The following is a 25295-nucleotide window of genomic DNA, read 5'->3' on the forward strand; positions in this document are numbered from 1 at the left end:
ATTGTTAAAGATTAGCTGCCTATTTGCTGTTTTTAGGCCCTCTATTTGCTGTAAAAGTGACTTTTGTTGGAAAGACAAATTGCACTGTTTATTTTGTACACTGAGATGACATGAGTAATATTATCCTTTGACAACCCACTGTGATCCAAGAGGCACATTATATCTCCCCTCTGTTCAATTATTCAGTTTTTATCAATATAAATCCCTAACAAGCAATATGCAATTAATAACCAAAAAACAGAATGTTGTCATAAGTAAACAAATTATTGTCAGTTATTGTCGACAAATCTAGGATTTTCTTTACTGCTCCCTCAAATTGGTCTTCAGCTGCTTTGATGAATAATGTACAGCATTGACAAATCAAATTAAGATGACAAAGTAAACCCCCCTTTAAAAAATTACATCTAAATGTCAGGGTTTATGAGCAGTCTTAATCTTAAGAAGAGTGGTTATATCTGGTGTCCAGTGGGTCCTTAATGGCCTGGGGGTGTGGTTGGGTGTTCGGTGTTCAAAACAGTGGGGACAGGATCAGGGTACCCATTCTCTATAATTTACCCAAAGTTCTCTATGATTTACCCAAAGTCCCATCGGTTCCTCTGACTGCCTGGAGGAATAAATCCAGCTGGCTACAAACCTTGATAAAGGATCCTGATTTTATTTGAAATGACACATAGAAAAGGGACCCCACAGCTATCAAATCCACTCCTCCCTCGGGTTATTGAGCTGTACAAGATAATCTCCAAACAGCAGCCTGCCACCAGCATCGTATCAAGGCATCTAAAACCTCTGAGCTGATTCAAGGCTATAAATAGCCCCAGCGCTGGCCTTTTTTGTCTGGGGAGGAAGAACTGTTCCAGCCCTTACTTTTCTCGGATGCAGCTCGTTTAAAGATAAACTACTTCAGTAAGAAAACAAGCCTTGCCTTGTGATCAAACAAGGTGCCCCACTGGCAAGTTATCAACAGGTAACAGGCCCCGCTGGGTTAAGTAAGAAGGGATGCAGGTGGATGGGTGGAGGTTGACATAATTTCAGGAGACAACATGTTGCCAGATTGTGCCTTGTTTTATTTATAATCTAGTTCAATAAACATCTATTTCCAAACCCATCCTTCAATAAAGTTTTCCAAACAATGAAACTGAAAACAGGAGGCATAACCCATCACCATGAAGCGAGAAATGAATAGGCAAACCAACAAACCAACATCTTGGTTTCTTTTCAGAACCAACACAACTCAGTCATCGACAGATATTTCCCACATATTATATGTATCTCCATGATGCAAAGTTACAAATCCTACTCATGTATGCCCACTTGATTATTTATTATCTCCACCATGCAAAGTTTTGAATCCTACAAACCAACTATGAGTTGACCAAAGGTGACAAGAAAAGGAAATGTTCCAATAGTCTGGTCCAAATTTGCATAGAGTAGAGCTGCTAAAGCAAAACAAATAGCTTAACACAACAGAATTATGCTCACCAAGGAGGATTACCAGCCAAAATACCACATGTACTAATTCTGACTAGTATCCAGCTTATTTCTGCTAAGCAGAATTTGTTAAGCAAAATTGTCTGCTTTGCACTCGGGCCTTGGTCATAACAGGGTGTCTGACCCAAGTAAAGGTGGCAACTGTCCTTACTCTATGCTGTGTGAAAGATCTTCAGCCACAAAACAACCTCTGGACACAGTTAAAAAAAGACAAGACTTGTTTATCATCACACAGCACAATGATAACAGTTGTCATTACAGTGCAGAGTCAGAAGCAGATTACACACCAGGTCTCACTTATCTTTTCAGTCTTTGGACGGCTGTATTCACAGAGTGAAACCATCCCCACTCCGACAAGATTCTTTGTCGAAGGGAAAAAACCCTTCAAGTTTTAGCATTTTGTGGAGACTTAAAATGGCGGCAAATCCCACCGGGGTCCTTTGAGCGTCCCTCTATACCGTTGATAATCTCTTCACTGACACAAAGAAACGGTTATAGGTTCCTGAGGAACTTTGTTAAGACATTTGCGATTTCTTAAAGACCGGATGCAAGAACTGGATAGATGAAGAAAAACACGGCAAGCTGATCTCTAATCTGTCCTTGGGCAGGGGGGAGGCAAGTCCGTTTGTTGTTGGTTCCTTTATTGTCAAGATGAGTAAAATAATTTCCAGTTAATCAAAAACAACACTCGGCGTTAGGATGTCAGAAAAACATGGGAAAACAAACTTTAAGCTGATGGAGGATATTTGTATCAACACAAATAGACTGTGTGTAATTATGGTGCAGCCTCATCAATTTAGCCCCCATTCAAACCAAGGTAGTCAAACCCATACCAGGGCACAACTTTATAGAGCAGCTTAAGCACTAAAAGTAGCTTAGCACAACAAAGTAAAGCACAGAATAATATTTCCAGCCACCATGCCAATGCTGGGGTGTGTTCCACTCAAAGTTTTTTATCGTTGGAATGATTGAATCTGCACTTCATGATGCCAATATGGCAGCTTTTTTTTTTGTAACGTTGGTTTTTGCTGTATAACAGTTACATTTGAATCCTCTTTTGAACACTATGACATTAACTAAGTTGTTTTTTCAACTCTACCTGACTGCATTACCAAACACCGAAAACGCACAATAATAATGACAAGAAAATAAAATTGTCTGCTAATCGTGTCTGCTAACCACCAACACCTTAGAAGAGCGCCATGTAATAGTATGGAAATATTGACTGCCTATGAGGGGCACAGTTAAAATTATAGGCCCAAGGTGATGTCAGAACCATGACTATGCCCGAAGCGAAGCGAGGGCCTATCATTTTAACTGTACCCCTATTATTAGGCAGTCAATATAACTTTTATATACCAAATAAAGATTCTTCTAATCAACAACAGTGACTAAGGTAAAAAGTCTTCAGCGAAGAAAGGTTGCGCCGCGTGACAAAGAACGCTAGTCGTACATGTACATTTGTTGTCTCCGTAAAATATCATGCTTGATATATATGTTTCTTTTTGACAAGGGGCTAGGGAGAGAGACCGACCAAGCAGGAAACGAACGACCACAGCATTCTCCCTTTAACATGACTGCAGCCAGTAAAGTGCACTGCACTTCCATGGGTTCCCCACCCTGCTCCCGTGAACATTGCATAAAGCAAGAATTACAGTATCACTATCAGTGTTGGACTGTGTCAGTGGTATAAGGCACCAAAGCAAGAATTACAGTATCACTATCAGTGTTGGACTGTGTCAGTGGTATAAGGCACCATGTCAGCATGGTATCAGCACACCAAGCTTGGGTATCCAACTGCACCCTCCTCCAGGGCTTGGCCATGGGGGCTTGGCCTTAACACCTGTGTAAGCTTAGAACATCTGGGTAAGGAGATCTGCGATCTGTCACTGGAAATGGGTCTTTCAAAAAATGAGAACAGGATTGGAAATAAAACTTTCTTTCTCCACTCCACCACTCCTGCTTATCAACCGAGGATGGTTCACACTTTCAAAGGGGAAATAATAATAAAAACTTTTAATGAAGAAACAATTTTATTCATTGAGCAAATGTGTTTCAAATGCGTCTCCCTTTCTTTAAAAATACACCAAAAGAAGCTTCTTCATTTTGTTGCAGAAAATCCCAAAGTGCTTCTCTTAACCTGTGAATAATGGTGCATTAGGAATAATGAAACGCCTACACTATATTTTAAAAGTTAGGAATTCTACATCAAAAGCAGTTGCTAAAAATGAGTTATGTTCCCACATGCTAACATAAATCTGAAGACAAAGACTGCAAACCATGCAGAAGCGCGACTGCTGAACACAGACAAGATATTCTCCTTTTTCAAACAAGCTGGCCAAGATACAACGCTTTGCCTGAAGCTTACTTCCCACTTTATCAAATTAATCAAACAAGTTTCCAAAGGCACACTTTTTGCCAAGCTTGGTCCTGATTTTCAAAATGAAGACAGTAAATCCCGATAATCCCTCTATTTTACACCACTTTGCTACATCCAGCACTCCAAATAAACAGTGTTCTGCTGACCAAACGCGAGTTAAAATAACCCAAGGACCAGTCAAAGTTCTTGGCAAGCGATCGATCTTGCTTGTTCAATGTTGAAAAAATCATTCCTGGAATAAGAAATATGGAATAGTGGAAAAGCTGATGGACTGGTTAGTTGCAGCTGACTGGTCCTGCTGGCTAGTCACTGAGAAAGTTCAGGGCATACCCCGTTACATCAACAATACAAAATGAGTATAAAAAAAAGTTGCCCTTCTGTACGTGACGAAAGTGACGAAATTTGATCGTCAACTCTAAACCCGACTGATTTCATCGGGTATAGAGTGCGGCCCATGTGGCCCTCTGGAAAAGGTTCACCGCCAAGTCTAATTTTGACATTTGTGTATTTGTTTAAGAGGTTGTTGTACAACAAACGCAACAGAGTATATTATATTGTGCAAAGTGCATTTGAGGGTGTTTCTCACCATACACAAGGGTAGCAGCTTGAATGCAAGACTATGCATCGTTTCTTTTCTTTTTCACAAATTTTCAAAAACACAACAAAATGGGTATGAATGAAATAACATTTTGGTTGGTAACCTGTTTTTTACTTAAAGACATTGGACACTATTGGTAATTGTCAAAGAACATTCTTCTCACTTGGTGTATCTCAACATAAACATGACGAAACAAACCTGTCAAAATTTGAGCTCAATTGGTCGTCGGAGTTGCGAGATAACTATGAAAGAGAAAAAAAACACCCTTGTCACATGTCACATGAAGTTGTGTGCTTTCAGAAGCTTGATTTCGAGACCTAAAAGTCTACACTTGTGGTCTCGAAATCAAATTCGTGGAAAATTATTCCTTTCTTTAAAACTACGCCACTTCAGAAGAAGCTGTTTCTCACAATGTTTTATACTATCAACCTCTCCCCATTACTCGTTACCAAGAAAGGTTTTATGCTGATAATTATTTTGAGTTATTACCAATAGTGTCCTTTAAGCAATAGTTGAATGTGCTAAGCAGATTTCATCTGCAGCAGGCACACCTGTGCAATGTTAGCTGCATGAAGACTGTAATTCAAGAAAATCTAGCTTATGATGGACTTATATTTGGCACCTTCCACAGAAGCCACAACCTCAACCCCATAGAGAGATCTTGACCCTGATGTGCCCTTAATATTAAAGGGGATGATGCTTCAATGGTGACAGTGCGACTCAAAAAAGGTTTTTAACTCAGTCAGAATTTGTTCTTTTTATAAACTTTAACGTCGCAGTTTGTAAGTCCAGGCTGGAACCCATGGTAGAATTACACCAAAGCCAGTCAAGGTAACTTTCCGCGTGTTAGCTGAAGAAAAAGTTCAATGGGAACAGGGCTTAAGATGACAAGATAGATAATGTAAAAGTTAAAGGTGAAATACATACTCCACTTCTATTTATGGGATCTTTACATTGAAATTAATTTAAAAACAGACACACTACCAGCAGTGTCAACTGTCTGTTTGTCTGGGATAAGAAGTCGCTGCTTAATGTAAGGCAAGTGGAAACATTTACACCTGAAGGACATTATAGGGAGTCCCCAGGGAGTGGACAGGTTAAACTGGAGGAAACAGACAGACTGCAGACATACAGGAAATAATATGGCTTTACATGTTACAGGTGTGCATGGCCTATTAATAAAAAGTGCTACTTAAAGGGCCTAGCCAGCCCCCCCCCCACCCCCCCCCCCCCCCCCCCCACCCCAACAACATCGACCATCACAATCACAACAGAAGAACTGCGGTGCAGGTCAACCTTTGGTCAAAGAGAAACCGATTGAGGATTAACGCATGTTTATTTATTTTAATATAAAAAACTCAAAATTCTTATTGATATCTAACAGCGGATTATTGTCTGTGATGGATCCCTTTTTGCTTAGTTTGGCAAGAAGTTTCTTCACAGTTTTCATCTCTGAATGATGCTGGAACTCGCGTTCTCTCATTATACCTATTTGCACCTCTGTTCATCAATTCAAACTTAAACTCAAGCCATATATACCTATTTTCATCTTGAGGTTCCTATCAATTACTTTGTTTTTCTCTGGAATTTACTGCCCCGTCACATTGTAACCATTGAGAAAATGTGCTTTTATGCTAGTATTTGTAGTATTATTTATTATAATTCCTCCAGAAAAACTCCACAGCAAATGGCCTTACATTTGTACCCAAGCCGGTGTCCTTCTCAAACTTGGCTTAAATTAGAAGGTAGGTGGGTCCTAGCCCTATGCTAGGAACTACCTCCATGATGGTAGGAACAAACTGTTCAGGAACTTTGTCCTTCCATGGATGTACATGTATGGCCACAGGGCAATCAGACCCAACCCTTTAAGCTTTTCTACCTGCACAGCTGATGACAGCTTGAGTTTCCTCTTGCATAAGGTTGGGCTGGGCCTATTAGCAAGGGATGCTTCGCAATTACTGACTGCGCCTTCACTGATTTGTTTTCTCATGGCTCCACATGATGGAAGAGCAAAGGATATTGAGCAACATGCCTCCCAGATATATTCAAGGTAGCATGTTCAATATTGATGTAAGTGTGGTTAATAGATAGCATCCTACGTGTGCTGTCAGAATGTGACAGGCACAGTCTGTGAGGTTGATATAGAATAAGGCTAGCTGACTGGTGGTCAGGAGGATTGAAAAACCCACCCTGATAATAAAACAATAATACAAGGTACGTATACTGCGCTTTTTCCAAAACATGTTTAAGGCGCATAACAAATAAAAGGATTAATTAAAACAAGCTAGAACCAATCATAATTTTACTCTTTTTTTTCAGGAAAAAGATAAGTTTTAAGTTTTTTTCTTAAAAGTAACAACACAAGAAGAACTATAAATATGGACATTAAATGGAGATTGTTCCAAAGTTCAGCAGCAGAGTGTGAGAAGGCGTGTTTGACATACTCATGAGTGTTAAAGCCATTGGACACTTTCGGTAAACAGTATTGTCTAAAGGCCCACACTTCGTGTATCACAACTTATATATAAAATAACAAACCTGTGAAAATTTAGGAGTCGGGAGAAAATAACGGGAAAACCCTACCTTGTTTTCGCACATTTCGCCGTGTCATGACATGTGTTTACTATAAATCTGTAATTCTCGTAGTCGAGAATTGATAATTGTTTTAATGTTTTCTCAAAAAGTAAAGCATTTCATGAAATAATATTTCAAGAGAAGTCTTTTACCATTACCTTCTGTAAACCCTGTTAGTCATTTGTAAATCTGTGAACTTTTTTTTTTTTTTTTTTTCTGTTCCGAAAGTGTATCATGGCTTTAAGCCATGTTTTATCTGAGTCATTGACGGTGACTTTGGCGAAGATGAAACAAATCAGACAACTAAAGTGGAGCAACGCCATTCAAACATTTAAAAACATGTAAAAGAGTTTTGAACTGGATGCGTTTCTCCATGGGAAGCCAGTGTAGTTTAGCGAGTAAGAGAGATCCATGAGCTCTCCAACAGTTAACAGAGAGAAAAAGTTTTGCAAGTCTGTATTGAACTCCGGTGGGGCATTTTAGGTTTGTTATGGTGATTTCAGATAAGTGGGAGTTACATTGTACACTAGTCTAGACAAGTGTGACAAGTATCTCAATCAATGTATTTTTGATTCCTTGCCTTCCATCAGTGAAGGAGTACCACTGATATTGACAGGCCTTGAAATAACCCGAAACACCCACACCAACACCCACAGCGATTGTCCTGGTGGCTTGTGCTTTCCAACACAAACTAACATTTTCCTCATAGAAGTGGCCCTAACTTAAGAAAAATTGCTGTGCCCCTTCAAGAACGAAATTCAAGGCTTGCAATGAGGTAGAGTTGGGGACAAGTCGTTAATTTTGTAATAGCGTAATACACGCAGTAGCTAGCTCTCCGAGACAAAAGACTGCGCTCACGAGATCACATGCTCTCGCGCAAGGCTTCTAGCTTACCGACTGCTCTCCATTAAATGAGAACATAGTCGCGGGAGCAGTAGTCTGGAGGGGGCCAGCAGTCTAACAAGAACACTGCCAGTGTCGCGAGAATCGCCGAGTCAATAGGCCAACATGGAACAAATTTAAACCATCAAATTTAAACCATTGTAAATATCTTTGAGGCAAGAATGACATCATTCCAAAGTCAGCGGCCTACAAGGAGATTATTAAATGAAAAGGGGGTAGACCCCTCCCATCAAACAATTAGAGCAAACGTCAGCATTGTATCACATCCTTTGAAGGGAAACAACAACTGACACGATTGATTGACTGATTTAATGGGTGTCATCTCTCAGTGTGGATTCAAGCCCTTTCAAAGCTTGCAAGAAAGTTTCCAAGGGATTTTTCTTTTTGAAGGGAGGTAACATAGGTAGGTTAACCCCTTCTGGACAGTGCGCATTTGTCACTGTCGTCACATACAGCCCTAGGGGTGGTGAGGGAGGGAGGGTGGGTTGGTTAAGTCAAATGAACATGAAAAAGGGACAGTTAGTTACTATAATATGTGACTCACTCAGTACTGCTATGCTGATGGTAAATAGATAGGGCTTGGAAATTGGGTGTTGTTGTGGCCCAACTCGTACTTAATCAACTTTTGTTGTCATTTATATATATATATATATATTTTTGGACAATGGGGGTGATTGGAGAATCTGATCCTCCTCTAGAGTTCAACTCAAGAAGTCTTATCAGCATTCTCGTTTAACAGTGGTCCGCTGGCAAAATGCCTGTTGAAACACTTGAGAACCAGTCAGAATTATCTCCAAATAGTTGGCTGTCTAGTTCAGTGTTGAAAAGCATCCCTATTTCATTTGAAAAACTGACAACTGAAAAAGCCATTGGACTTGTGGAATGACAAGCTTACTGGCCCTGCTGGCACTCACTAAAAGAGTTAAGGGCAAACCCTGCTTTTAAACAAAATAACATATAAAATAAATATTTTGGCCACTCCAAATATACCTGGATTTAATTATCATATCCAATTACCCAGTTTGTGAAATGTTGTTTTGGAATGCCATTCTTGCGATGGTAATTTATTGGCCAGAAAGCTTATCAATTATTTTGTTTTCACTTAGCCTTTACATTAGATTAACGAAGGTTGCAGCTCTACCTTTGGGAGGGAGGGTGAAGGGATGGGTCGGAAGGGGCAAGAGGGGGAAAGATGAGCAATGGGTGGGTACACAAGGGAAGGGAAAGACAAGGGAAGAGGAAGGGAGAGGAACAGGGAGTGGTTGGATGCTTAGATTAAACTCAATGCTGTCTTGAGAACTTTCTAATTTCTTGTAAAAATCAACCAAATCCACTGATGTTAAATTGCTCCAGATCATAAACAGAGCAGGGTTTTAAGTACAACCATGAGAGAAATTTTTAAACGATATTTCAAAGCAGGTCTTTAATTTATGTTCAAATGTTCTCCTGGTGAAGGTATTTTCTCTGGTGGCAAATATAATTTATAGACTGTACTGAGGACATCACATCATAAAAGGGGGGGGGGGGGGTCCACAAGGTATTGTCCACTGCTTTAGTAGAAAAAATCCTTGCCTGTTGTAAACCTCTTTCCAAATTCTAAACTGACATTGCCAAATCACTCAACTTGGGATTTACAGTAGTTCGGTTGTACTCCATCTAGCTATATCTTCCCACAGTTTGGCACACACAAACAAAATAACAGCCCCATCACAAGAAAGGCAATGCTCAGAGAAGTGACACTGCCTGCGCACAGATCCCCACATGCCAATAATCACATTCATGTTTCAACAGTCAGTCATTCTGATTAGACCCAGTGGCATGTTACAAACCACTAAGTCCAGGCGACACATTCACTCAATCATCAGCAAGACCCACACTGTGTACCAGAACCTTGTGGTAACCAGGTTGGCACCCAAACAACAAAGGCGGCACCAAAGGCATATATGAAGCCTGCAGTTGATAATGTCTTCCCCCCCCCCCCTCAAAAAATATTAATAAAATAACAAATGAGAAAATCCAAGCAACTGATGGATAGTGGACACCAAGAAAATGTATCACTACTAAAAACAACTATCTCAGTCTCTAGTTTTTACCCTTGTCAGTTGACATGTTTTGTATTTAAATAAAAAATGTGTCAAGTGTCAATGCAAATGGCAACTGGCAAGGTAAAAACGATCAGTAAAATCAAGATTGCTTTCTTAATCTGTGATCCTATCAATAGTGCTTGAGTCTCCAGAGTTGTGTGGTCCTAGCCAGATTGGAGGCGAGAAGCAATTGGAGCAAGTATAAGATAAGGGTGGGTTGGGAAGATGGTATAATGGATCAATATTGAACTGTTGGTTTATGGTTTAAAGGTAGGGTCATGGATTATTTACTGAATTAAAGGCAGACTTGTCAAGAAAGATACAATTAAAGTCACTCTATGAAAAACCCTCTTCATGCCCCTGTGAAAAACCTTTTTCACACTATGTCTCTTACCGCCATGAAATACAGCCCTGGGTTACCACGGCGCACTTTCACACTGTCTTTGTTCCACGAGGTTCTGGGTGCACGTTACAAGATTACCCCAGTGTTTCACTGCTTTACTCTACTTTTTCGGAGCAGCGACAGACAGTGGGCAGACCGGGGGTACAGGGACAACAGTGTGAAGGCTGGCTTAAAGTTACTAATGGTAATATTGAGTGTTGTTTTTGTCATCATTTATCCGACTCGCATAATATTATGTGAGTCGGATAAATGATGACTAATAAAATGCCAGAAAGAGAAGAACAATTTTTTTTTGCAAAAGTGCAGGGAAACAAATATCAATGCTTTTTCTAACACAGTCAGAGCATACTGATTTATTGAAATTCGAAGTTCTTACACCAGCAGTTTTGTTTTGTTTAACCAACACAAAATGATTCTGGCAATGAACAGTGAACGCACCTTTCTGGATAGTCCTAAACAAGACCATGAAAAGCAGCAGAGCATAAAAAACCTAAACAAACAGGTCCCACTTCGCTGATCAACATGTGGGGGAAGTTGACTTCATCACTTTGCTTTGTTTACCCAATACAAAACAAGACTAAAAGATCAAAATGTGGTTCACAAAATTTCTGAAAAACCTACAGACCACAACTCCGACACTCCTCTTATCTACCCACAAAAAAATCAAATATATTTTAAAGATAGAGGAAGCATGCTCTGAAAGCTCAGTCAGCGCACTGTGAGTGTTACTTGCTTCATTAAGCCTACCAAAAACATAATGTTTCTTGTACCATGCTGGGAAGAGGGAGAGGTTCGGTAGGTTGGAGTAAATCATTTTATGGGGGGAAAAATGTAAGGGGTATGTGAAACAAAGTACACAAGACTGACTCAATCAAACCAACAAATTGGGCTGAAAACCGAGATAATATTCAAATGGAAGCCTTCAACGTGTCTCAGATTTGACAAGTTAGCAACACTTGCAACTATTACACTGATAAATGGAACCTGAACGATACCAATATTAACCAATCACTCGCTGGATAAACCTTTCACCTCTTAAATCAACCTAATTTATCACAACGGAAGTATTATATCAGATACAAACCAGCTGAATAAAGACTAGGGTTTTGATGTCTCTCAAACAATTGTTACACAGTGTCCTCTAAGGAAGAAAATAAGCATGTGAGGCTCCAATGAGATGTGAACCCTGGACCTCCAAGGCCTTTTAACTTGTGACGCATACTGACCTCTTCAAATTTCTCAGATTAGACAAACAGGAGTCACTTTTTTGAATCCATGTGGGGGTTGACAGAATGTTTTAGTCACTAAAAATACACGGAATCCTCTATGAAGAAAACTAACCCCAGAGTGCCTCCATGCTCCTATGGAATTTGAACTGAAGCCTGGACCTCCTCATAGCTTGTGAAGCCTACTGACCTCTTTTAAACTCTCAGGTACAACATTACTTTGTCATAATCAATAGAAATATCTCATTACCGCCTTCCCCAAACGCAAAATTAAATTGGATAAAAACAAATCTTAGCCAAACACAACTCTCATGATCTCACCCGGGCCCAATTTCATAAAGCTGTTAAGCAAAAAAATACTGCTTAACAAACTTTTTTGCTAAGCAAAAGCTAAGCAAAAACTGAGTAGGGCACCAGTCCCATCAATGTAAACTTAGTGTAGTTTTGGCTGGTAACCTGTTTCTGCAATACTTTTCTGTGCTTAGCAAGCTTTAGTGCTTACAGGCTTTATGAAATTGGTCTTGATGCAGAAACCCAAACCTGTTGAGTTTAAAAAGGTACTGCAAATATCTAGTTAACATGTAAGGTTTTTTCTTTGCAAATCTAAAATATAATTCTACTTACTTGAAGACGGTTTCTTGTCAGCCAGATCCTCATCTGCAAAATAAACAACAGAAAAAAAGGATTTGTTATCAATGTTTTCAAGACCTGCAGAGTTCGGCATAAACTCACTAAATTTTTGTTATACATTCCCCAAAATATTTTCTAAATTTTTGCTTCAAAAAGAACATTTTCAACTCAAGTCACTAACAAAACTATTTTCTAAACCTGTTACTGGGTACTGGCCCAAAGTTTTTACTATAACAGAGTCTATCTCTAAGCCTCTGAAAAACACCTACTAGGTTCAAAATATCAGGACATTGATTTTTTTATTTTATAATAGAGGTCATTTTGATTGTTGGGCAAGTTGGAACAGCTAATTTTTATCTTGCATTTCCAAAATGAAATCAATTATTACTGTGACCATGAATAATCATCACAACATCTGTCAAGGAAAAAAATTTGTAAATGAAATGTTCATGGTAGAAAAACCATGAACCACAAGCAATCACAAATCAACTGCTATAAACTTCTCATCAACAGCGGGAAAATGTAAAGGGTTGATCAGGGAATGAGTCAAATTGAACAGGGCGTCCCTGGCTATTATGATTTAATTGGGTGTCTGTAACATCAGACACAGCACCTCAGGCTTTGAACACCCTTGAGATGAGGTTACCACATGAAGGACGGTCAAGCTGCTTTAGACAAGGATAGTCAAGAAATGGTGTGTGCTGAAGCTGCTGCATGAAAAACAGTTGAGAAAGACAATCAAGAGGCGTGTATTGAAACTGCCTAACTGCTACATGAACAAAAGAGAGTCAAGAAAGATAGCCAAGAGACGTCATATAATTAAAGTCACCTGGAAATAGAATTTTTATTTTTTCAAACAAAAGAGTAGAATGTTTAGTAACAATAAAACTTTTTCTTTAGTAATTGTTCGTCACGATTTATGTTTAAAAAACAGATAAAGTTGTTTGGGGGGTTGACTCCGCCTACCCCTTTTGTGATGCCAATCGAGGCAGACTTTGCTTTGATGCGTAGAGTAAACACACGTGCAAAGTACATGCAAGTCCAAGTCGTGAACTTGTACATTTCGAAAAAAGGTTTTTCTTGCATTTTTCAGGCAATGCCGACCAAGTGTATTGCAGCTGAATGCAGCAGAACAACTACAGATGGGGTCAGTCTGCATGGCTGGTCAGACTCACAAGAGCAATAGTGCCTAGTGGTCCGGTCCGACGTCTTTTTCAGCGTTGTGCAGCATTTTCTCTTCAAATATCGTGCCTCGATTGACATCACGAACAGCGCCCTCTCGGGTCGGGGGCCTACTCTTTAATTTGTAAATAAGATAAGAACTAATTTTTTAGAACCTTAGTTAACTGTTTATTCACATTCCACTCATCAAAACACATATATTAGTGACAAAAGCTTTATTTTGACAAAATACCACTTCCAGGTGACTATAAGTCTAATAAGGAGACAGTCAATAGATGAGAAGTTCAAGGGGGTTTGGGGGTTCCCCCCCTTCACCCCCCCCCCCACATCTAAAAATGAAACTTCCTCCCTTGCCTTCTCTCCATTGGGTTCTTGGCTCGTATAGTGATTATGTTTGTATTTCTGAGAGTCCTTGGCTTCACCACCAGAACAAATGAAATGAAATTAAATGAAACACCGTCAACCTGACCAATTACACAATCCAGAAATCCACTAGGACTAGTTCTAACCATAGTTGGGATGACTCTGAAGTTGGGACTGAACAAAACCACTGAGGAATAGCAGGACTCCTTCCATACTCATTGCTCTACATTCCTACAAACACTGTACTCCCCACATGGGTCCACATACAGGGTGGGATCTAGAATTGAAAGAACCCCTTGGAGGGGGACTTTCTAGCAATTACTGGCCTTCAGCTCAAATTCCACCATATTGCTGGAGGGCAAATGGTAGTTAGTTTTATAAGGTAACTGGTGTAAACGGTCAGATGTCATCTCTAGATCTCCCACTGTTATTTGAATAGTCACAATTCCTAGTAGTACTTTCAAAAATCAATTTTAGGTGTATTGATAATATTTGTACACCTAAAATTGATTTTTAAAAACACTAAGATATAATATACATAAAATTGATTTTTTTTTTTTTTTAATACTAGGAATTGTAATGATTATATTGTTTTGTTTTCCTTTGCTATAAAGCCAAAGGGTCGGTCAGGTTGGTATAATGTAATCTTGCCTCGCAGTCCCTGCCTAACTTTGACTTTTTTCCCTGGAAAAATACTCTGTGGTTTCCCTCCCATATCTAAATCTGAAACTTCCTTTATTGTCTTCTCTCAATTGAGTTATTGGCTAACTACAGTGATTAACAGTGATTAAGTTCGCTTTTCTAAATAAGAGTCCTTGGCTTCACAACCAGCAATAATAAACAAAATGAGGGCTATGAACAAATCTTTGTCAACCTCTCAGGAACTCTCAGACTTGATGCAAGAAATTGAGCAGAAGGGCAAAATGGTTACCCTGGCAACATTATATTGTACAATGTTCCACTCTAAATTTTACGGCAAATTTGAAAGCCTTGATACAGCATAGGACCTGTTGCACCCAAGATGTATTAATGAACTTTAAGAAGTGCAGGGTCACCAGCGAAGCTTTTTTGAAGACTAAAAGTCAACCATTGCATCCAGACAGCTGTGGTTGCGTTGAAAGGTAATGAAACCGCTGATTCTCTCTTTAGGCTTCCGGATTTCAGTTCACAGGAATGGGGACACGTGATTTTATCCGACAAGCGAGCTGTATAACTGCGCACAATGGGCCTATCCCAAGTCTCTTAGCTTTACTGGTGAGTGAGTGTCAATGCACTTTGAGCAGCGCAAAGCCTAAACTGTCACTAGGGTTGCAGCAACTGTTGTCATTCAATCTCAATGACAATTTGCTAGAAGGAGACACGCGTCCCAGTCATGCATCATCCTTTACAGCCAGAATATAAAGGATTCCTTTGTACTTTTTGCCACTTCCGTAGGATTAGTCTTTGTCACATCGGTGTTTAATTTCTAGGGTTTTTACCCATTAAAGACCAGGCTTGAATGAAAACGTCAAGTCGTGAACTTTGCTGAATTTGATTCAAAATGTTTTCGACCAATAAGGAAATCGAGTCATATGGCTATAAAAAGATTTTAATTGTGTAAAAAACAATCATTTCAGATACCCGTATCCAGCGCTTTTCTAAAAGATTCATGAAAACATCTGTTACGTCATCACCCATGTTACGTCATAGTTGGGAGCTCCAATTTGTATAGCCACTTTTTTGCAGCGTGGGGGTGTAACAAAGAAAACTCCAAGAAATGATGACAGAGCATTGTCATTTTGACGCGCGCCTGAACGGCAGAAGTGTATTTAGTTTTTCAAAACCTTGAGGTTGGGGCCTGTATTTTTAATTGATCATTACGAAAAATTCAGAAGTTGAAACAAATCAAAATTACATTTAAATGGTGAACAAACGCATTATAAACAAGTTAAAATAGCATTTCCATTAAAGACATTCGGCTCAAGTAGCTGTTTAATATTCTTTAGGGAGTACATTGACATTATGCATGATGGGGAGACTGGGGCAATTACATACCGCTGTCAAACAGAAAGGGGCACACCTCAAAACTTGTTCAGCTGGTTTTTTATAACTCTTTTTAAAGACTGTCTCTCGATATTATGACCAAACATTATTTAAATTATTAGTATGACCAGTTTGTATCTTGCCTGTCAAAAAGGCCATGGAATGTACAAAGTCACTGTTTTTGTAAACTACATGCATTAACTGGATACTCTAGCTGGTAACATGTTTCTGGTCAGTAACAGCCTGATACTTCACAGAGGAAAGGAAGGCGATTGCCTCAATGCCCCCTGGTCATTGCCTTGGTGCTCTTGAAAGATAGTAGAAAGTATTTTTGTGTGAAATTTGTGTTTCTGGCAAGAACACTGTAGCTTCTATAATCAGACCCTGGGCATACTACCCACTCTCTCCTCAACCAGGTCTCTTCCTATCAGAGCTTGTTAGTTTACACCATGCCTTAGAGAGATCCAGCGGTGCCAAAGAGTCAAATGACGTCAATGCTGGAACTTAGAGAATTAACGGTTCCTTCCCGTTGTAGTATCAGATTGTTGATGTTATTCCTGATATAATTTATCAGCGTTGGGGGGTCTCCGTTATTTCATACCGATGTAAAGACTGATGGTTTCTCAACATTTGTCGCCCGCATTTCATAGATGCTTTGAGATCAACGGAGCGGTGGGTAAACACACACAGGTGACTAAGGTGGGGGTTGAACTTCAGTTGAACCAAGGAATGAAGACGGTATAGGCCTGTGGTTAACAGACTTTTACAATCATGAATGATCTAGTGCTCCTTTTTTTATTTTGTAAAAATTTGTTGTATATAAATAAGAGGAACTGTTCACTTGCACAGCAAAATTACTTTAAATTAATTTCCATTTCATGTCCATGAAAGACAAACAATCCCTAAATATAAATACAATATATCTCAGAACTACTTCAAGTTTACAAATTCCATGCCCCTCAATGAACCCAACTCTCGACACTCTTGGGGTGCAAGTCTTTTTCTTCAGCTGCGCCACGCATCTGGAACTCTCTACCACTTAATCTTAGATCTTGTCTAAGAACCACAAAAATTAAAATCTCTTCTCGAAACTATCTTATGTCACAGGTGTTCAAGGACTCATTTTGTTGTGTCTGTTTTTCTTTCATTTTTTGTCTTTTGGTGTTCTGCGCCTTGAGAACCCAGCAGGGTAGATGTGTGCGCATAACAAGTCCCAATCTGAGAAACAATAAACGATAACGCTTCACAAATAAAAATTTGGGGCATAAAAACTGATTATTTTGTTTACATAACCACATTACTTTGAAATGAAATGTTTCTCAAAATGATTTATACTATTGAAAGCAGCGGTAGGCCAAAAGTTTGTAATGCAATTAATTTAGGAGCGATTACCAATTATATACATAGGCTTCTAACCAAAAGTTTGTAATGCAACTAATTTTAGGAGTGATTACCAGTTATATACATGTACCTTCCCTTTAAACTCCCTACTCTTTGGATAATACATTTTGTTTCTTTATCAAATGCCATGTGTTTTTTCTTGCATTTGACGTATTGACGTGCTGTACCATATTTGTGCTGTTTGCTGAGACTTTCGTGAGACTAGTGGATTCTACCAAATGAGCCAACCAGTGTCATCCATCCCAAAAGTTAACAACAGCAAAAAAAAGAGGGCAGCTTGCAATGAGGTTTTGCACCTTTTAACTACCCCCCCCCCCCCATAGATGATATGATGACTGAGTGTGCATAGGAATGGATAGGATTAGTGCGCATGCTGGTTTTGTCTGCAGTCGGGGAATGTAGTCCTTGGTCAAAATATCTAACAAATCAGTTCTTGTATTTGTAACAGTCTATTACCTGACTCTTGAATTAGTCAATTTCAACAGATTTCATAACTTTGTGGCCAGACTTATCACTTGTTCTTGTACCAATTTTGAATGGTAAAACTGAGATTTAAAATAAAGGAAATCGGCTGATCCGATAAATAAATTCAGCAAGTTTTGATGAGGGTTAGTCCATAGAACCTCTACCTATTTCAAAGCATAAAATTGCTTGAAACCAAACCGAAAAGTTTTATGTGGTAATTATTGTTCTCTTACACCAGAACTGTAATATACTTCAGGACACTATTCCCCCAATATCCAGCTGAGCTCACACAATGCAATATATTTCTAAGTTTCTACTTCTGAAGGAACTGTTACCCCATGGTTAACACGTTTTCAATGTTGACAATTGGCTTACTGTTTTTGAGAAACCAGATAAAGCAGTCTGTCTGGCCATGGTCTGGCGTATCTACAGATCTTTAATCACATTTCATGGTAGATGGAATCCCAGCAGGTACAGCAACTCAATACATCCAGTAGGCAACCTGTAAATCTATCCACTCTTTACCCCCCTCCCTCACAACTGACTATCAATACCATTACACCTTCCAGTGCAAGAGCGGAAATATTAATGCATAAGACAAGCTCTACATGCCCCAAGCCCTGGTATTGCCGTGGTGCCCTTCAAATGCTCCAGTCCAAGAGAAATTTCCAACATTCCTCATTGGGAGCCTTTTACCAAGGAGAAAATGTCTTGGTATCTTTACCCTTTCAAAAACAAAGCATACTGGCCTGCAGGGCATTTCAGTCTCGAGTGCGAGATTAACACAAAAAATGCAGTTCCACAGAGGGGTATGAAACTCTGGATAATCAAAAGAGCCTTGTTCAAGGCAACCTATGCATGACTGGAGTAGTATATTGCACCATGTGCCAAAAGTATCTTAAAAACCTTTCCAATTTGATGAATTTAATGCATCATCAATGAACCCGATTCCAATCAAGCACCAGTCTTAAGCGTGTGATTTAACCAATCCTGTTAAAGTTTTATCCAAATATTAACAATCATCAAATATTGAACAAGACTTTTTTTTTTTATAAGGCAACTTACAACTGACCAAGGAAAATGCAAAGTCGTAAATTGTCCTGTCTGGCAAACACATTGTGTGTCCCCCCCTTCAGTTTGATGAACTAAAGCATATTGCTGGTGTTCTGGTTGCATGCTTGGCCCATAATTCAGTTGATTTATGTTGAGCTATTAATAAAGATTATGATCTGACAGATTGCATGAGTCTGGGTTTTCTCCTGGTCCATTGATTTCATGTGTGTGACATCCTCCCGCAAGTCGTACAAGGAATCTCCTTGGGTTAAGATTGTGGAAGAGTCTGATTATTCAAGTACTTAAATTAATATACATGGAGGCTACACTTTTTCATAGTACATCTTCATAAGCCCATTTGCATATGAGATTTGAATATTGTCTGGTACAATGATGCCTACTTGGTCACAAGGAACTTACCACTTAAATTTGAATTCCTCAGACTATAGAGACAGTTGCCATTTCTCATTATCTGGGACAAGCTTTTGCATAGTTACTTAGGAGACAGTGAACACCAATACACAACTCTTAGTAAATGTTTATGACTGGCACAATAGTATGCCTGACATCATGTGAGCAGAGCCCAATTTAAAAAAATATTATCAAAAATGCAGATTGTGATTGGACATTGAAATTTAGTTTTTACCTCTTCACTGATAAATTTCAACTGATGAGGAAGAAAATTGTTAATAGGCTTTTGACATCTTATTTTCCATAAATGAAATAATATGGTCTACACTAATTCAACACCATAATAATACCCGGTTCTTATATATAGCGCTTAATCACACCCAATGGACATATCAAAGCACTCAGTATTTTGTTCCTGCAACCAGGTATGTGCGAATATGTTTAGAGATTGAGGGGCGGTGGTAAGGAGGGGGCTGCAATTTTCTGGCTCAATTGTATACAAGTTGCTATCTTCCCAATGGCCTCAATCCTAAGTACCTTCAGATTTCTATTCTTCACCCTCCACATTTTATCATCCCCTCTTGTCTTCCCAGAAACAAACATTCAATGTCTCTGATCCTATTAAGGTTTGTGTGTTCTTGCTCTCTGACATTATTACTGTCTTGAAGAACTTCTTATCAGAGACGTTTCAAGCATGTTTCAAGTGGCTCCCCCCAACATGTGAACCAAATTTTCTGGGAGAGTTCACAGCACCGAAACTAACTTCTCCACACACACAGGAAGCCTGCAGATCAACACTGAACAAATTGGAGCACTGAGAGCAGATGACCTCAAGCTGTTTCCCAGGGTAGCCTTAATAAATCTGCAGTGCTTAGTCCTCTTCCCAAGCCACTCTGAAGAAATTTGTTCACTTGCTGTCCATGCAGTGAAAGAGTGTATGATCCCAGCAACAATTTGAGGAGTACTAGAGGTGAGGTGGATTTCACAAAGAGTTGAGACTAGTCTTATCTCAAGTTAGGACTACTCATCCTAACTTAGGACTAGCTTTAAGTTTGGATTAACCCTAAAGAGTACTAGGACTAGTCCTAAGTTAGGACTATCATTTGAAGAATCGACCCTTGGGTCATTGAGCCGAAAAAAGGGAGAAATACATCGAGAGGAAAGCCAAAAGGAACAAAACTGAAGGTGGAAGGTGAAATTCCTCTGAAAACTACAAAGATCATGAACGCGGGGAAGGACAGCCATGGGCTGAGTCAGCTGGTTGTTTGAGAAGGAGTGGCTTGTGAGAAAGACTAAACTAACAACTGATAAAAGAAACAGTTGTCTGGACATGCGATTTATAGTTGATGTACAGATTGTGTAGTAAAACCATAGAGCTATAAACGAGCTATAATAGAGCTACGGTCAATGGTCTTACCACTGAAGTAACCAATAGGAAACATTCCTGCTTGGCATGAGGGATTGCCAAGTATTATCAAACCATGGTCATGGCACAATGCACGTGGTAAGAAAAACTGCAGTACATTGGTATCTTGTAAACCTGCACTGTCGTATTAAACTTGCAATACATTACAAGGATACAGTTGCATGTGAAAACCATCGGCCACAAAAATTAAAATTTACATTTCAAGATACAATAATCTTTTCTTTTTTTTTACCAGAATCCCACTAAACATATGAATGAGAAAAGACTTAATTTACAATAATTTCCAAAATCCAGAGAACGTACTCTTGTAGATATGTCTGTTTACAAAGAACAAAACATTACACAATATCAGGCATTGAACCTCGCTCAAGGGGCACCTTCATGAGGCAAATGTGAATTTGTACAGGAACCTTGCACAGGGCACCATGGCAAAAGCACAGAGCACCACAGCAATTGCTATGGGTGCATTGGATTATTTCAAAGCCTGCAACATAGTCTGAAATATACTGATGATATTGATATAAACAGTGCAGCATGTTTCTCGTTGAGTTACCACCAACGATCACAGGAAATCAATCCACAATGATTTCCATATTCTATCCGTTAAATACTAAGAAATAATTGATCATACCATTACACTGAACACCTTGCTTAGATGCACATCAGCCAGTTCATGGACAGAGTATGTTGCGGCATATGGACTTCATTACAAGAAGCTTTGTTACTGAAATCTGAAACAATATGGTAAGGTAAAACTTTCAGGGTCTTATCACTCAAAAACTACCCTGATTGGGATGTAATAATACTATCCTGAATGGAGGCATTTTCTCCTATTTGAGGTATCATCGATACCCACTTGAGGGAAACTTCATCTGCAGCAGTAGTATACCTACGTGAACATGTAGGTTTATACCTATCCCCTGATTGGAAGTATTTTCTCCCAATGAGGTGTCAATGGTTAGGAATTGATTAGAAAAGTAGGGTTTCAATCAAGTAGTGAAAGGTTCAAATAAGCATTTCAAAGAATTCCCATGGAAATTCATCCAGTGTGTGAAAGGGAATAAACATACTCTTCCCCTGGAAATATTTTCCCCTGGAAAAGTATGATGAATGAACATGGAGTTGCAGTGTGGTTGAAGTACCCCAGGAGTTTCCTGGGAATTGTGCGATAGTAAGTGTGAGTATGAAAAGTATGAAAACTTAAGAATGTCCTCTTAACTGTGCACTTAACTTGGTATAAAAAATAAAAAATAAATTAACTTTACACATAAGACTAATGGAGAGGTTGATGTTGTATGCCAACTCCGCTAGATAATTCACAAATTTAAAAAGCTACTTAAAAAAAAAAATAACTCTAGAAGTTTGCTGATAAATTCTGACTCAATACGTTTCCACCTTCACCCTTAGGTGCACCTACCAGCTGTTCAGACAGGTTCAACTTAAAAAGCAAGGCAATAGTCTCGTAATTTGTCCCTTGATGTTTCACATTTCAGCGGTTACAACATTGCCTGCAGGCCAGTAACTTGTTATATCCCACACACCGGCTGTCCAACAGCTGAAGTTACAACACGCTTTATATCAGAAAACTTTATATATAGGCTACCCAGTTTGATTTGTGTTATAGACATCTTTTGTGAATCCATCACGAACATTGGAAGTGACTTTTATGGATTGCCATTTCCTAAGCAGATCCTTTGTTGCATTTGCTTGATTTGTTGATGTTTTTGTGCGCACTTTCCTGATAATGTATACCCACTTTGTAACCATTACATCATGGCAGCCATCTTTGTCTAGCTGTTTATGTATGCACACTGACTTGTTCTTTTCATTTCAGAAAAAGGGGCCAGTCTTCAACCCTGGTCAAAGCTCATTGGGCACCCTTAAATCCCCACTTCCGTCCCTCCTTACCCTTTTCTACATGAGGGTAAGGAGGGGGTAGAGGAGGGGGTAGACTACACCCCTCCCTAACCCTTTTACCATTTTGGTTGGTAAGGAGCTTGCAACAGATATCTCTTTTAAGAAGTTGTTTAAACTTCATCAACAACATATTCTCCACCCCTCCTTTACCCAGCCTCTTCCACCACTAAGGAGGGGTGTATCCCTAACCCCCTTCTCCACCCAAACACTGCAACAACTTCTCCATTCCCAGAAAGCAGGGTAAATTATCCCTTTCTCTACAACTTCCTGTATAAAGACACACAAAAATGTATAATGTGCAATCTAACCGAATTAGACGGTCTGTCTGTGTTTTTGTTTTGGGAGTCTTCTAACATGAGTCAGAGTTATCAAATGCATCAGAAACCACACTAGAGGAAGCGTACCAAATTCATGACAACAAAAACACATTTTTACAATTGGTGAAAAAAACTGTATCATGGCATGTTTTCTTTAGAACATGTCAGTCTACTAGGGAAGGGCTGAAGTTAATACGGGAAAAATGGTTATAATACAATCCCTGTCATAACATAAACATCAGGCTGCATCACATCCATGGTTAACCCACATCATGATTTTCCAAAAAATGTAATCAGTATGTTTGTCATTATGTTATTCCATTACATTGAAATGCAGTCCTTTCACATCCACAGAACATGTGCACTGTACCATAAGAACACTAGTTGTATAATTTGCTCACTGCTGCGGTAAAAAATGTCAAGTTTCGCTACAAAAAGCCAGGAAAAATTAATCCTGTAAAATATGAGCTTGAATGCAAAGTTAATTATTTGTGAAGCAGTTTCTGACAACTTGCACAATCCACATTTTGTCCCATAAATCACAATGCCTGACTTGGCGTAACGCATGGTTAATTGTGCATAACATTGACATGGATGTACTATGCACACACATACACACCTAGCTTTTCATATTTGGTAAATTTCTTTCTCTCTGTGTGCACAGTGAAAAAAATTGCTTGAAAGGCAGAGTTAACAAGTATAAATAATATTTCCCCACATCTGACTTCACACTATCTTGTCCCCTACAGAACTTCAGTTGTCTGTATAATGTACCTACCCATTCCAGAGAATACAAGAGTTGTAAAAAGGGCACAAAGGTCAACATTATATTCTGCCGGCAAGTGTCTTTAAGACTAAAAAAAGTCTCAGGAACAGAGAGAAACGTGAAGCTTTTGGGTTTATTTACACTAAGAAACAGTAGGTAGTCCCAATGAAATGCCAGGCTTGAACTCGGTGACCTTCGACCTCCCTCAGAGTCACACCAATGCTTTAGATAAAATGTAGGTCAAAGGTCACCAGACAGATGACACAACATTCGGAAGCCAAAACTGGGAGACATTGGGAAGAACCCATTGGGGGACTGTCTCTTTTGTGTCTTGGGAATCTGTCCTCTTTAACAGAAAAAAAGCAAGCTCATTTTTGGTCCAACTTAGTACGTTAATTTAAAGGGAAAAAATTACAGTAAGCATGACAGCTTATCAAAAAAGTCCCTCACCACCTTTCAAATTCAACCCACCGTAAATATCACAGACATGCAACTTTCTAATTGTAAACACAGAGGAATGGTTGATCACACTTAACCTTTGTACAGTGTTTTTCAGTTTTTCTATGGCACTAAAAAATAAAAGAAAAAAAGGAAATTAGCTGTTCAGCTGAAAAGTAGCATGCCTGATATCAGCAACACATACATGAATGAAGCCATAAGTGCAATCAATTTTAGAGCTATCAAAATCCTTGATTTGCGGTCGCCACACAATCTCAATGGATAGCACCCTCCAGACGCCAGACTAACAATCCTTGTCAATAGGTAGCCACTCGCGCCACTGCTTTACAGGATTCTCCAGATTCAGTTGCCAGACTCTACTGTTGGGCAAGTATTTCCTAAAATTTTAAGCCACAGTTAACCATTGATAACATTTAACCCTCAGGACAGCTCAAACCCAGAGTGTCTTAGGGTATTGCTTTAGATCAGGGACTGAGAACTTAGGTGGGAGAGCCTTTGTTGAGCTTGCAGTTTTATCTTTTATTTTTTGTCAACAAATTTACCATTTTTATTATTTATTATTATTTTGTTGTCATGCAAGTTCACCAAAAACAAGGCTACAAGCCACTCTTGGTAAGGGGCTACAATAAGACAAATTGTTAATTGTGAAAAATAACCCTGGAAAACATGCACCATGCAAGGAGTTCCAAAGAGATTATTTGAATGGCATGAGGAAATAGCTGCCCTATGATTGATAGGTCTTTATTAGTCAACAGCCTGTTAACATTAACTTCTCCATACTCATCTCAAAATGGAACTTGAGAATAAATCTCTATCAATCACACCTTTTGGTAACCTATTAATAATATCCCATAAAATTAAATAATTTACTTTGAATATCCATCCCACACAAAAAATGAAGTGATGTCCTTTCAAACCAAAGGCATTCCTTTCTATGCTTCACGGGTTCCGACTCCATACACAAACTGACATTCAATATTTTGACAGACGCCAGGGTTTTTAGCCCCTAAAATAAATCCGGGCATAATCATTCCATAGAGGAGCGCACTTAGGAGTGCACCAGCTCAAGCGTGTCCAATCCAATGCTAGACTGCGATACCAGTCTAGTATCAGCGGGGATTAACCTATACAAAACACTCAGCTTTATCACATCCGATTCAGCAAGTTTCAAAGCTTTGGCTTGTGTCCTGGCAACTGATATCATGAGTGGGATGCGAAGGGGGACTG

At 39.2% G+C, this 25295-nt stretch overlaps 1 protein-coding gene across 1 annotated transcript in view; it reads right to left on the reverse strand.

The window, feature by feature from the left end:
* LOC117307340 (A disintegrin and metalloproteinase with thrombospondin motifs 9-like) overlaps positions 1 to 25295 on the reverse strand; it is a 79570-nt gene that overhangs the window by 31710 nt on the left and 22565 nt on the right. Inside the window, exon 4 of the mRNA XM_033792063.1 lies at positions 12281 to 12313. Coding sequence (XP_033647954.1) covers positions 12281 to 12313 — 33 coding nt within the window. The remainder of the gene's footprint in view (positions 1 to 12280; positions 12314 to 25295) is intronic.

The sequence above is a fragment of the Asterias rubens genome, chromosome 2 (genome assembly GCF_902459465.1).
Source record: "Asterias rubens chromosome 2, eAstRub1.3, whole genome shotgun sequence".
NCBI classification, from domain to species: domain Eukaryota; kingdom Metazoa; phylum Echinodermata; class Asteroidea; order Forcipulatida; family Asteriidae; genus Asterias; species Asterias rubens.